General features: G+C 46.3%; 1 protein-coding gene across 1 annotated transcript in view; it reads left to right on the plus strand.

The window, feature by feature from the left end:
- Positions 1-14,274, plus strand: part of shisa9a (shisa family member 9a) — a 117,354-nt gene that overhangs the window by 5,645 nt on the left and 97,435 nt on the right. Inside the window, 1 exon segment of the mRNA XM_034193537.1 lies at positions 917-1,023. Within this exon segment, the coding sequence (XP_034049428.1) occupies positions 917-1,023 (107 nt within the window).

Consider the following 14,274-nt stretch of genomic DNA (forward strand, 5'->3'; position numbering starts at 1 on the left):
TCTCTGGAAATAATGACTAACCAATAGGGGTGGAACGATACGCTACATCCACAATACGATTCATATCACGATACACCCATTATGATTCGATATGTATCAATATATAATTACAATTATGCAGAAAATAATCTGTGGTGTGTGTTTCACTTTAAAGAAAATATTCTGAAGTATAATTTGTAATCCTTGGTCTTGTCCAGTTCCAAGTTGTATATTTTATAAATTACTTATGATTCTTCTGCAGGATATCATTATTTCTTCCATGCAATAGTTGACTTTTTATGGTATTATGATACTCATATAAAAAAAAAAGATTAGATGCAGGCCCCACGATACGATTATCACGATACATGATGTATCGTTCCACAAGTATGAGCCCATCTTTGTCTTTCCTTCATCTAACTGCAGTTACACCTTTTAGTGGAAAATAATATTTCTCTCATGTGAGTAAAATGCTAATATTGATCATTTTTGCAATTTTTTAATCATTAAAAATACCCAAACACAGCAGAGTGTCCCTGCCATCTACTGGAAATTTCATGTATGAGCTGCATCCTTTGTTTTTCATAATTTATGGCAACAAATCACCTTTTAGCACCCAAACAGGAGCGGAAACTGCACAGCTTCTCCATTTGGGGCAAAAAATGACGGTTATTTTACAAGGCAGCGACGTTACTCTCCATTGTCTCTCTGATCGGGGAACGCTGAAGTGATTCTTATCTGCAAGTGTTACACAGACATCAGAAGTGGAAAGCAAACATTTCCAGTCCTCAGGGACTCAACAGGATAATGTGCAGTTTGCTGCAGCAATTTAAAAAGAAAAAAAAGGGTGGTGTGCAGCTGAAGTGAATAATTAAATTAAGCATGTTTTGCACAGTTCCTCATGTGTGTGTGTGTGTGTGTGTGTGTGTGTGCACAGGGCTGTCGCCAGCGTGCTGCAGGGCGGGTGTCCAGGTGAGCAGTATCGAGGGGAGGAGGGCCTCGGGATGCACTCGCAGCATTTTCTGTCCAGGACCACAAACCTGCGTGAGTCTTTCTCTCAGATCACCACACGGCTGCTATGAACTGTACTTACAGTATGTATGTATGTATGTATGTATGTATGTATGTATGTATGTATGTATGTATGGTGGTGTAGCACGTGTGGACTGGATGTGTGTCAGCCAAAAGCAGCTGATTTAATGTGATCTGAGTCCAGGTTGGTGTCAGAGTGCATCTGCAGTGATGTAAGGATGTGTGAGTGAAACTGAAGGTTTGTCATCTCAGCTGAAAGAAGAAAAAAACACCCAGAGAGTCCAAACACGAGAAGGCTCAAAGGCTCAAACCCTGCTTGGTTTTCTGTTTTTCTGCAAACGACGTCATGATTTTGGTTTGCTTTGTCTGTGTACAGCATGAGTCCAAAATCTGATTAAACGCAGTGGAGAGGTCACCAAAGAGCTGCTGAGATTTTGAAGTGGATGCAGGTCCGAGATCTGTTTATTAATATTCTGTTGGTTTCCATCCCATTTGTACTTTGGCGAAACAGCGCCCCCACTGGTGCTTCACAGCAATTTTAGGCAGTCAATTTTAGGCAGTTAGGCAATTTTGGGCGTTGGACTCCATTTTTTTTTTAAATCATCATTCATAACTCAGATTCTAATGATCAAACATTTTTGTTTTCAACTTCTGGAAAAGGGGCATTAAAATGCCTTGTTTCGGCCACGCCCCTTTTTCTGGCAATAACTCAACGCTTCAATGTATCACTTTCAAATCAAAGACACACAGTGTGGACTGTGGAGCAAGATCTTGGAGGCATTTGCATGCCAGTTCTCTTTGACTCTTATGACCTTTGTGACCTAGTTAAAGAGCTCATATGCATGTATACCTGCACGAAATACATAAAATACACACACTTCATATATGTGTCTCCAGTAAAGTGCAAAGGTTTTAGGCATACAAAATACACACACTTTGTGTGTGTGTGTGTGTGTGTGTAGAGTACTGTGCAAAGTTTTAAGGCACATTAAATGCATCATTAAAGCATTAAAAAGTATGAAAACCTGACAAATATTCATAAATAAATTAAATGTGTGATGAATTTCAACTTTGATGATAATGGATATGACAACTGTGTTCTATTACATGTGATTTTTTTTTTTTTTTTTTTGCATATAAGTCGCACCAGAGTCTAAGTTGCACAACCTCAAAACTATTTGAAGTATAATGTAACTTAAATTATGAGTACTTGTGTTTTACAATTATTTTAATACGGCATGATTTGCAACTTTGTGTTTGTGCTACACTACTGGCCAGTACACTCATTGTTATTATTACTATGGAATTAAAGTATGGCTCACATATTCACGTTTGTGTTGACATGCCAATAAAAAGGGGGTGATAACTCTGGGATGCCTAAAACATTTGCACAGGACTGAAACGATAAATTTACCTTTTTTTTTTCCTGATCAGTTCATCTGCCACTTCACAGAGACTGTCCGCCTGCTCTTCCTGCAGGATTTCATATCCAATGGTTAGTCACAGTTTTATTTTGGCTTACGTCCACATGATTTGATGAGGGAGAGAGGATAGTGGGAGTTTGCATGTGCGCTGGTGATGGTAGTGAGTCTGTGTGGAACACAGAACTTGTGAATACCGTGATCTATTTCTGTTACCGAGCTTCTTTGACTTAGAAGACTTCAAAAGCGTGCGCAGACTGGAGCGTCCATCATACGTGATGATCTGAGCACAAAGCACCAGGTTACATCACCACGTGTATCGGCTGTGCCCCCACAGGAAACAGAAAATAAACCCACCGCCACGCGTTTGACTTCCACTCAACTCACACTCGTCACTGGACTCTGTTACACGTTATATATATATATGAATGAAAAACATCTGTACTGTATTATACTGTATGCCTGTACTGATGTACTCTTATACCAACTCCAAATAATTTAAAAAAATGACATTTTATCTTGAGGGTGAGCTACAAGGATTAAAGTAAATAATAAATGTATAATTAATTTCATATATATATATATATATATATATATATACACTTTGCACTGGGATACTAATTAAACAACTGCAAATTATAAAAGATGATACCCATATGGCTGACGGTATTTTAGCATTTCATTATATTTACATTTATGGTAGGCTATGTTGCACTAAAGTAGGTTAGGTAATGTTACAAAAATGTGACAAAAAAAAATTAATTGTGATGAATTGCCACTATTTGTTGATTTTCAATTCAACAGATTTATAGACAACAGTACAATTAAAGATGATTATGACAACAGAATCATATGTTTTATTTTTATAAATTGAACAAAACTGGATCTAGTTTGTTAGCTATTTGAAAGAATTACATTTATTTGTGAACTTTAAAATCAGCTTGGGCTTATAATATACACCATCGAATCATATAAAGAGGTTAGGACCAGTGGAGCTTCCCCCAGGACAGAGTAGTTAAGTGTTTTTAGGCTTTAAATCAGGTATTTAAAGAGCTAAAAACAAATTGTAACCTGCTTTAAAAGGGCTACATTAAATATAATTAGGATTTTTTTTTCCACTTGTTTTTCAAAACCAGCTTGATGTTTAAATTTTTTACTTTTTTGTTCAAAATTAATCATTTGAGGATGTTCCTAGTGTGAAAAAAGCCTCTATGATTGACATTTTAGACATAACAATCAGTTGTCAAAAGACTGTAATGAAAATAATGATTCTTATTTTGTTCATATATATATATATATATTTACTATATAATATACGTACATACTATATATATATGTACTTGCAACATGAATCCATGAACGTTTCCTGTAGCAAATCCAGGACGTGTGCATTTGAGTAGCTGCTTGCGTTTGTCAGAATGAGATAAAAGTATCTCGCTGGCTAACAGTAAAGTGACGTAGCAGGACTCAGCATCAAGCATGGCGCCCACAGACGCCATCAACATCACGTGCACATTTCCTGGGAAGCAGGAGGTTCATTAAATCTCTTCGGTTCAGTCTCTGAAGGAGAAGAGATAAGGGAGACATTGATTAAGTGTTGGAGTTGGACATAAGGTTCTTCTTTCCTGGCCGTAGCAGAGATGAGATAGTGCCGTGGTCTGTTACCTGAGCGGCCACGTGAACACCACTGTGAAATACAAATTACTATATAAAAACATGGAACCTGCAACCCCAAACCTCCAAATCTCGTCTGAGCTGCAGGATCGTCCCCAACGTCAGCGGTGTTGGGTTATGATCCGGATTCGCTGGATAAGGACGCATTCTTCTTATTTCAATTAATTAGCAAAAGGCAGACTGAAGATGTTAAGTTGATTTGTCACCCAGAGGCTGCTGTGTAAAGGACAGATGATTGTGAATAAACGTGTTTGTGATGGAAACTAAAGTGTGAGTCATGGTATATGTGCACGTTGGTGCACGCAGAAGCAGTTTGCTCAGACAGACGCAGCATCAGAAACTCTATTTTCAGGCCAAACTACATATTGATTGTAGCTTCTGAGACATCAGTGGACATCAGTGGAATCTGGTCTGGCAGATCCTGGACTCTGCTGCTCACATCCAAAACAGAGAGACCTGCCTGTTGTGAAAAGTGTAGGAACACGGACCCACAACAGGGGGCGCAAATGAACGGACAATGGAATAAGACGAAAATATAACAATTTAATGTTGTGAATGTGCACAACAGAGCAACAGACAACACAATTGAGATCAACAGTCAAATTAGTCACAGTGATGTGTGAGCAGGCTCGAGGATAGAAGACGCCCGTTCAGAAAAGAGCCGTATCCCACACGCCTTCCACTCCACCGGATCTGAAGCAACCCTGGAGCCACCAAGCGCTGGGTCCCCAGGTGGCCACTGCCTCCGGCTGTCACATCGGATACTGCTGGCAGGAAGAACAGACAAGTGATGGTGGGTGCGTGAACACCCAGCAAACAGGTCAGTATAAAGGTGGAAAGCACCACGTCTGCAAAAATACTAGTACACACAGAAGCAAGGACGTCACTAATGTGATATTTCAGGCTGAGCAGTTTACCTGTTCGGTAGACGATTTCTCTGCAGTGAGGTGAAGATGCTGCCCGGCTCTTATGGAGATGTGGATGATGATGATGAGTGACAGCTGGTGGTGTTGATGAGTGACAGCTGCCACTCCCGGTTGCTCCGGCACCCTCTCGTGCCTGAAGCCCGCACTTCAGGCAGGGCGCCCTCTGGTGGTGGGCCAGCAGTACCTCCTCTTCAGCGGCCCACACAACAGGACCCCCCCCTCAACGGGTGCCTCCTGGTGCCCGACCAGGCTTGTCCGGGTGACTGGTGTAGAAGTCGGCCAGGAGGGCCGGGTTCAGGATGAAGCTCCTCTTCACCCAGGAGCGCTCTTCGGGTCCATAACCCTCCCAGTCCACCAGATACTGGAACCCCCGGCCCTTATGACGGACGTCCAGGAGCCGGCGAACTGTCCACGCAGGCTCCCCGTCGATGATCCGGGCAGGAGGCGGCGCCGGTCCAGGGGTTCAGAGGGAAGAGGTGTGGTGAGGCTTGATTCGGGAGACATGAAAGACAGGATGTATCCGCAGTGAAGCTGGCAGCCTCAGCTTCACCGCGGCAGGGCTGAGGACCTTGATGATGGAGAAGGGGCCGATGTACCGATCCTTCAGTTTCTGTGAGTCTACCTGTAACGGAATGTCCTTCGTCGATAGCCAAACCTCCTGCCTGGGCTGGTATGCAGGGGCAGGGGATCGCCGGCGGTCTGCATGGGCCTTGGCCCTTGTCCGGGCTTTGAGCAGGGCACAGCGGGCAGAGCGCCACACCCGACGGCACCTCCTCAGATGGGCCTGGAGCGAGGGCACCCCGACCTCTCCCTCCACAAGCGGAAACAATGGGGGCTGATACCCCAAACACACCTCAAACGGGGAGAGGCTGGTGGCAGATGAAACTTGGCTGTTGTGTGCGTACTCGGTCCAGGTCAGATGGTTGCTCCAGGTTGTCGGGTGCGCCGAGGTCACACAGCGAAGGGCCTGTTCCAATTCCTGGTTGGCGCGCTCTACCTGTCTGTTAGTCTGGGGATGGTACCCGGACGAGATGCTCACGGTGGCCCCCAGTTCCCTACAGAAACTCCTCCAGACTTGCGAGGAGAACTGGGGACCACGGTCAGAGACGACATCGGATGGAATCCCATGCAGACGTACGACGTGGTGGACCAGGAGGTCTGCAGTCTCCTGGGCCGTCGGGAGCTTCGGGAGGGCCACGAAGTGGGCCGCCTTGGAGAACCAGTCCACTATCGTGAGGATGGTGGTCATGCCCTGGGACGGCAAGAGGCCTGTGACAAAGTCCAGGCCGATGTGGGACCAGGGGCGGTGGGGCACAGGTAACGGCTGGAGGAGACCCTGTGCCCATTGGTGGTCTGCCTTTCCCCTGGCGCAGGTGGTGCAGGCCTGGACATACTCCCGGATGTCGGCTTCCATAGACGCCCACCAGAAGCGCTGCCTGACCACCGCCATGGTTCTTCGCACCCCTGGCTGACAGGAGAGCTTGGACCCATGACAGAAGTCCAGGACAGCAGCTCTGGCTTCTGGTGGGACGTAGAGTCTGTTCCTTGGGCCGGTCCCTGGGTCCGGGTTCCGTGCCAGGGCCTCCCGGACGGTCTTCTCCACGTCCCAGGTGAGGGCTGCCACGATAGTGGACTCGGGGATGATAGGTTCCGGTGGATCTGACAGCTCGACCTTGACCTCCTCTTCATGGACCCGGTACAGGGCGTCAGATTGCTGGTTGTTGGTCCCGGGGCGGTAGGTAATCTGGAAGTCAAAACGCCAGAAGAACAGTGACCAGCGGGCTTGTCTGGGGTTCAGACGCTTCGCGGTCCGGACGTACTTCAGGTTCCGATGGTCCGTGAAAACCATAAATGGTACCGCAGCTCCCTCCAACAGGTGTCTCCACTCCTCAAGAGCCTCTTTCACCGCAAGGAGTTCCCGATTGCCGACATCATAGTTCCGCTCTGCCGGGGTCAACCTACGGGAAAAGTAGGCACAAGGATGGAGAACCTTATCGGACTCCCCGCTCTGGGACAGCACGGCTTCTGTCCCTGAGTCAGAGGCATCCACTTCAACAACAAACTGGCGATTGGGATCGGGCTGCACCAGAACGGGTGCAGATGAGAACCGACATTTCAACTCCCTAAACGCGGCTTCGCACCGATCCGACCAGGTGAAGGGGACTTTAGTGGAGGTCAGGGCCGTCAGGGGGCTAACTACCTGGCTATAGCCCTTAATAAACCTCCTGTAGAAATTTACGAAGCCGAGGAACTGTTGCAGCTTCCTACGGCTTGTCGGTTGGGGCCAATCCCTCACCGCCGCAACCTTGGCCGGATCGGTTGCGACGGAGTTGGAGGAGATGATGAACCCCAGGAAGGAAAAAGAAGTGTGGTGGAACTCGCACTTCTTGCCCTTCACAAACAGCCGGTTCTCCAACAACCACTGCAGGACCTGACGTACATGCTGGACATGGGTCTCAGGATCCGGGGAGAAGATGAGGATGTCGTCTAGGTATACGAAGACGAACCGGTGCAGGAAGTCCCGCAAGACGTCATTAACCAATGCCTGGAACGTCGCGGGCGCATTGGTGAGGCCGAACGTCATGATCAGGTACTCAAAGTGACCTAACGGGGTGTTAAATGCCGTCTTCCACTCGTCTCCCTTCCGGATCCGAACCAGGTGGTACGCATTTCTAAGATCCAATTTGGTGAAAATTTGGGCTCCATGCAGGGGCGTGAACACAGAATCTGACAGAGGCAGCGGGTATCGATTACGAACCGTGACTTCGTTCAGCCCTCTGTAGTCTATGCATGGATGGGGTCCGCCGTCCTTTTTGCCCACAAAAAAGAAACCTGCACCCATCGGGGAGGTGGAGTTCTGGATCAACCCGGCAGCTAAGGAGTCCTGGATGTAGGTCTCCATTGATTCATGCTCAGGACGAGAGAGGTTGTACAGCCTGCTGGACGGGTACTCAGCACCTGGGATCAAATCAATGGCACAATCGTACGGACAGTGCGGGGGAAGAGCAAGTGCCAGATCTTTGCTGAAGACGTCAGCAAGATCATGGTACTCCTCAGGCACCGCTGACAGATTGGGGGGGACTTTAACCTCCTCATTAGCTGTCACATCGGGTGGAACCGAGGATCCTAAACATTCCCGGTGGCAGGTGTTGCTCCACTGCGTCACTACCCCAGACAGCCAATCAATCCGGGGATTGTGCTTTAATATCCATGGAAACCCCAAAATCACTCGGGAGGTAGAAGGTGTTATATAAAGCACAATCTCCTCCCTGTGATTTCCAGACACCACCAATGTCACTGGTTGTGTCTGGTGTGTGATTAATGGGAGAAGGGTGCCATCTAGTGCCTGTACCTTCAATGGGGAAGGAAGAGCCACTAGAGGGAGCCCTACCTCCCTGGCCCATCTGCTGTCCAGCAGATTCCCTTCAAACCCCGTGTCCACCAGTGCTGGAGCGTGAAGGGTAAGATCCCCACAAAGGATTGTCACTGGGATGCGTACTGATCTACGGGCTCTCCCCGCGTGGATGTTATGGCCCACCCTTAACCCAGTCTCTAAGGGCGGGCATTGAAGTTTAACCGTTTGGGGCAGTTTCTTTGTATGTGCTCATTAGAGCCACAGAAAAAACACTCCCCGCTAGCCAGCCTCCGTTGTCTGTCATGTGATTTTACTTTGGCCCTGCTCGTGTCCATAGCTTCGTCAGCAGTAGGAGCTGTGGCTCCATGGAGCTCTCTGACTGTGGAGCGTGGGGACGGTGGCACCCTTTCGGACCCAGAAGGAAGAGGGACGGCTCGTGCCCGGCCACGCCCTTCACCCCGCTCCTGACGGTGTTCTTCTAACCGGTTGTCCAACCGTATAACCAGGTCGACAAGCCCGTCAAAATCCCGCGGCTCATCCTTAGCCAGCAGGTGCTCCTTCAGGACCAGAGAAAGTCCATTTACGAAGGCGGCGCGGAGTGCAACGTTATTCCAGCCGGACCTCGCGGCCACGATGCGGAAGTCGACTGCATACTCGGCTGCACTCCGACGTCCCTGTCTCATAGACAGCAGCACGGTCGAAGCAGTCTCGCCTCTATTAGGATGATCAAACACTTGTTTAAACTCCCTCACAAACCCAGTATATGTCGTTAGGAGCCGTGAATCTTGCTCCCAGAGCGCCGTAGCCCAGGCGCGTGCCTCTCCTCGAAGCAAATTAATGACATAAGCCACCCGGGTAGCATCTGACGCGTACATGATGGGACGTTGTGCAAAGACGAGCGAACACTGCATTAAGAAGTCCGTGCACGTCTCGACACAACCTCCTTACGGTTCCGGTGGGCTTATGTATGCTTCAGGGGATGGGGGGTTTGTTGAATCACCACTGGAATGTCTGCATTTTGTGCTCGGTCGGCTGGAGGAGGTGCTGCAGCAGCACCCTGAGTGCACGCTTCCACCTGGGCGGTGAGAGCCTCCATCCTCCGATTGAGTATGACATTCTGCTCGGTTACTAAATCCAACCGAGCAGTGAAGGCGGTTAAGATGTGCTGCAACTCTCCTAACACGTCTTCTGCCGATGCCTGTGCACCCTGTGTTTCCATTGGTGGTTCAAGTGATGGTTGACACCCCGGGATCCATGATGCTGGCCGAGAAATCCTGCTGTGAAAAGTGTAGGAACATGGACCCACAACAGGGGGCGCAAATGAACGGAGAATGGAATAAGCCGAAAATATAACAATTTAATGTTGTGAATGTGCACAACAGAGCAACAGACAACACAATTGAGATCAACAGTCAAATTAGTCACAGTGATGTGTGAGCAGGCTCGAGGATAGAAGACGCCCGTCCAGAAAAGAGCCGGATCCCACACGCCTTCCACTCCACCGGATCTGAAGCAACCCTGGAGCCACCAAGCGCTGGGTCCCCAGGTGGCCACTGCCTCCGGCTGTCATATCGGGTACTGCTGGCAGGAAGAACAGACAGGTGATGGTGGGTGCGTGAACACCCAGCAAACAGGTCAGTATAAAGGTGGAAAGCACCTCCACCTCTCAATCACAATGTTTACGTGCAGATCCTGTTGGCAAAGTACGTAGCCTCCAACCGAGGAGCGGAGTATGCCAACTCCCCAAACACGACTACTCCGCACAAACAGGAATGTCTGCAAAAATACTAGTAGACACAGAAGCAAGGACGTCACTAATGTGATACTTCAGGCTGAGCGGTTTACCTGTTTGGTAGACGATTTCTCGGCAGTGAGGTGAAGATGCTGCCCGGCTCTTATGGAGATGTGGATGATGATGATGATGAGTGACAGCTGGTGTTGTTGATGAGTGACAGCTGCCACTCCCGGTTGCTCCGGTGCCCTCTCGTGCCTGAAGCCCGCACTTCAGGCAGGGCGCCCTCTGGTGGTGGGCCAGCAGTACCTCCTCTTCAGCGGCCCACACAACACTGCCAACATCATTAAAACAGATTCAGATTTCTGATCAGACTCAAGCACTGATTTGATTTTTAGCTGATGTTCATAAAACCAGATTTTGGAGCCTAAATTTGATTGGACCCCTTGGAGGCCCATGAGGTGGCAGCGATATGTTCCTTACTGAAGCCAAAGTCCAATATGTGCAGATCCAGTCACCATAACAAATGACTAACTCACAGCGCAGTCCTGTGTCCAACAAAAAGCCCCAAAAGACGACTTCAGCAATCTTCTACCATTTCTTCAGATTGCTGTTGGCTGTTACTTGGCTGAGCTCACTCAGATTCCTCGGAGTAAAACCACTGCCCGAAGACAGTTTCTCATTAGGATGCCCCCTGCTGAGATCTCTTGTCAATTTTTTTTGGACTAGGAACATTTTGGAATTCACCAAGAAGAGCAGGAGAATACAGGTGGGAAGAGACATCTGTGACCTGTTGCCTCCTTGGTCTGGTCCTGGATATTTACTGTTGGCTCCTCCCCAGACCCGCCACCCAGTCTGTGAGACCTCCTCCACAGAACTCAGACCCGCCCCCAGTCTGGGAGACCTCTTCCATAGTAGTTAAACCTGCCCCCAGTCTGTGAGACCTCCTCCACAGAACTCAGACCCACCCCAAGTCTTTGAGACCTCCTCCACAGGAGTTATACCTGCCCCCAGTCTGTGTGTCTGCTTCACACTCAGCAAACATGTTTGGATCCAGACTCTGTGTTTAGTGGGCGGAGTTAACTGAGAGGCTGGAGGTTCAAGAAGTGATGACCCCAGCTGGTATTTTTCAAAAGAATGCACATTTCAAACATCAATCAAAACCTTGTATTCTGAAACTGCACTATGCTGTGGGATTAGAACCAATAACCTCCAACACATTTATGGCACACACAAAACTAATGAGAATTTCAGAAAATCTATTATTCATGCATGTGTCTGATCACCGCGACCCTGTGAGTGTTTAGTAATGGCCTCCACAAAGGAGTCTACATTGAAAACCAGAACCAGCCGACCCACCAATCCCCATATGAGCCCACTGGCAGACATTCACATCATCCACAGACCCAAAGCCTTTGTCTGAATCCTCAAAAGGCTGGAAAATCCCGTATGTCTACATGCTGAGCATCAAAAACCAGAGGAGTCACTGTAGGAATGGAGCAGGTGAAATGAAGAGAAAAGTGAAGCAACATGACAGTGTGAAGAACCAAAAGGTCCATGTGACACCAAACCTGATGGCAGTAAAGCTCTGAAGGACAGACTGCTGTATCTGGACCGCCGTGACATCACTTGAAAATACACTGAGGCATCAACACTGAACAGAGGGAGGCGTCTGTCAAAGGTTTGACACTTAGTAACTGGAACTGAGTTTCCTTGAGGCGGAAAAAAATCATATCTTGACTTCAGTGTTGGTTATGATTTTGCAGTATTTGACTGTAATCATGTCATTTATTACACCCGCCTGCAGCACGAGCACATGCTGGAGGTTTTGTTTTCAGTCCTTTCAGTGCCTGTCCGTCCAGTAAATTTGAATAACAGTTTGGATCAGATTTGGATGAAATTTGGTGGAATGACTGAGGGGACGCCAATGACAAAATTTGATTGTGGAAAAAAAAAAAAAAATCGAGTAAACGTCAAATGAGTTTGGCCCAGTGTTTAAGGGGGTATTTAAAGAGGCTACTTTGAGGATTTGTTATAGACACACCTACAGTAGCGTTCAGAATAATAGTAGTGCTATGTGACTAAAAAGATTAATCCAGGTTTTGAGTATATTTCTTATTGTTACATGGAAACAAGGTACCAGTAGATTCAGTAGATTCTCACAAATCCAACAAGACCAAGCATTCATGATATGCTCACTCTTAAGGCTATGAAATTGGGCTATTACTAAAAAAATTAGAAAAGGGGGTGTTCACAATAACAGTAGTGTGGCATTCAGTCAGTGAGTTCGTCAGTTTTGTGGAACAAACAGGTGTGAATCAGGTGTCCCCTATTTAAGGATGAAGCCAGCACCTGTTGAACATGCTTTTCTCTTTGAAAGCCTGAGGAAAATGGGACGTTCAAGACATTGTTCAGAAGAACAGCGTAGTTTGATTAAAAAGTTGATTGGAGAGGGGAAAACCTATACGCAGGTGCAAAAAATTATAGGCTGTTCATCTACAATGATCTCCGATGCTTTAAAATGGACAAAAAAAAACAGAGACACGTGGAAGAAAACGGAAAACAACCATCAAAATGGATAGAAGAATAACCAGAATGGCAAAGGCTCACCCATTGATCAGCTCCAGGATGATCAAAGACAGTCTGGAGTTACCTGTAAGTGCTGTGACAGTTAGAAGACGCCTGTGTGAAGCTAATTCATTTGCAAGAATCCCTGCAAAGTCCCTCTGTTAAATAAAAGACGTGCAGAAGAGGTTACAATTTGCCAAAGAACACATCAACTGGCCTAAAGAGAAATGGAGGAATATTTTGTGGACTGATGAGAGTAAAATTGTTCTTTTTGGGTCCAAGGGCCGCAGACAGTTTGTGAGATGACCCCCAAACTCTGAATTCAAACCACAGTTCACAGTGAAGACAGTGAAGCATGGTGGTGCAAGCATCATGATATGGGCATGTTTCTCCTACTATGGTGTTGGGCCTATATATCACACACCAGGTATCATGGATCAGTTTGGATATGTCAAAATACTTGAAGAGGTCATGTTGCCTTATGCTGAAGAGGACATGCCCTTGAAATGGGTGTTTCAGCAAGACAATGACCCCAAGCACACTAGTAAACGAGCAAAATCTTGGTTCCAAACCAACAAAATTAATGCCTCGCAGATGTGAAGAAATCATGAAAAACTGTGGTTATACAACTAAATACTAGTTTAGTGATTCACAGGATTGGAAAAAAAGCAGTTTGAACATAATAGTTTTGAGTTTGTAGCGTCAACAACAGATGCTCCTATTATTGTGAACACCCCCTTTTCTACATTTTTTTTTTTACTAATAGCCCAATTTCATAGCCTTAAGAGTGTGCATATCATGAATGCTTGGTCTTGTTGGATTTGTGAGAATCTACTGAATCTACTGGTACCTTGTTTCCCATGTAACAATAAGAAATATACTCAAAACCTGGATTAATCTTTTTAGTCACATAGTACTACTATTATTCTGAACACTACTGTACAGTTACTATTAAACACTAATATGACATCATATTTTGCCTTTCCTTTGGTTTCATGACCTTTTGCTGACCTTGAAATCTCAAACTCTTTGAAAGGTCACAGATATATATTGGACCGGTACTGAAACTGGAACCTGTTCTCAATTCCATACAAGGCTGTTGTCACGTCATTGTGACATCAAAATAATGCACCGTTGTTGTTATTTCGATGTCACGATGGGGACGGGTGGTGATCCAGTTTCAGGATTGGTCCAATACAGGTGCGCTTTCCCCTACTATTAAAATCACAATATGTGCAATAATCGCTTATTTTGGCGAACTGAGGTGCTCACTAATATGTATTTTTATAAATTTGTGAACAAAATACAAAAGAAAGAAACTTTTTTCTGTACATAGAAGAAACTTTAAAACTTTTACTTCAATGACCGAAAAATGGGATTGAAAACAAAAGTGTTGGGTTTATATTTTTGACCGAATCTCCACCGTCTAGCACTTGAACTCACTCAGAGTAGACTAACGACTCGGTGGTACATTAAACCAGCCTCTGAATCATTTGGATATAAGTAGTCAAACAGAATTAACATGAATTAATCATGTTGTTATGACACCTACTGTTGAGTCTAATGAAGTCGCTTATTAATTTTTAA

The sequence above is a fragment of the Thalassophryne amazonica genome, chromosome 18, assembly GCF_902500255.1.
Source record: "Thalassophryne amazonica chromosome 18, fThaAma1.1, whole genome shotgun sequence".
Lineage (NCBI taxonomy): Eukaryota > Metazoa > Chordata > Actinopteri > Batrachoidiformes > Batrachoididae > Thalassophryne > Thalassophryne amazonica.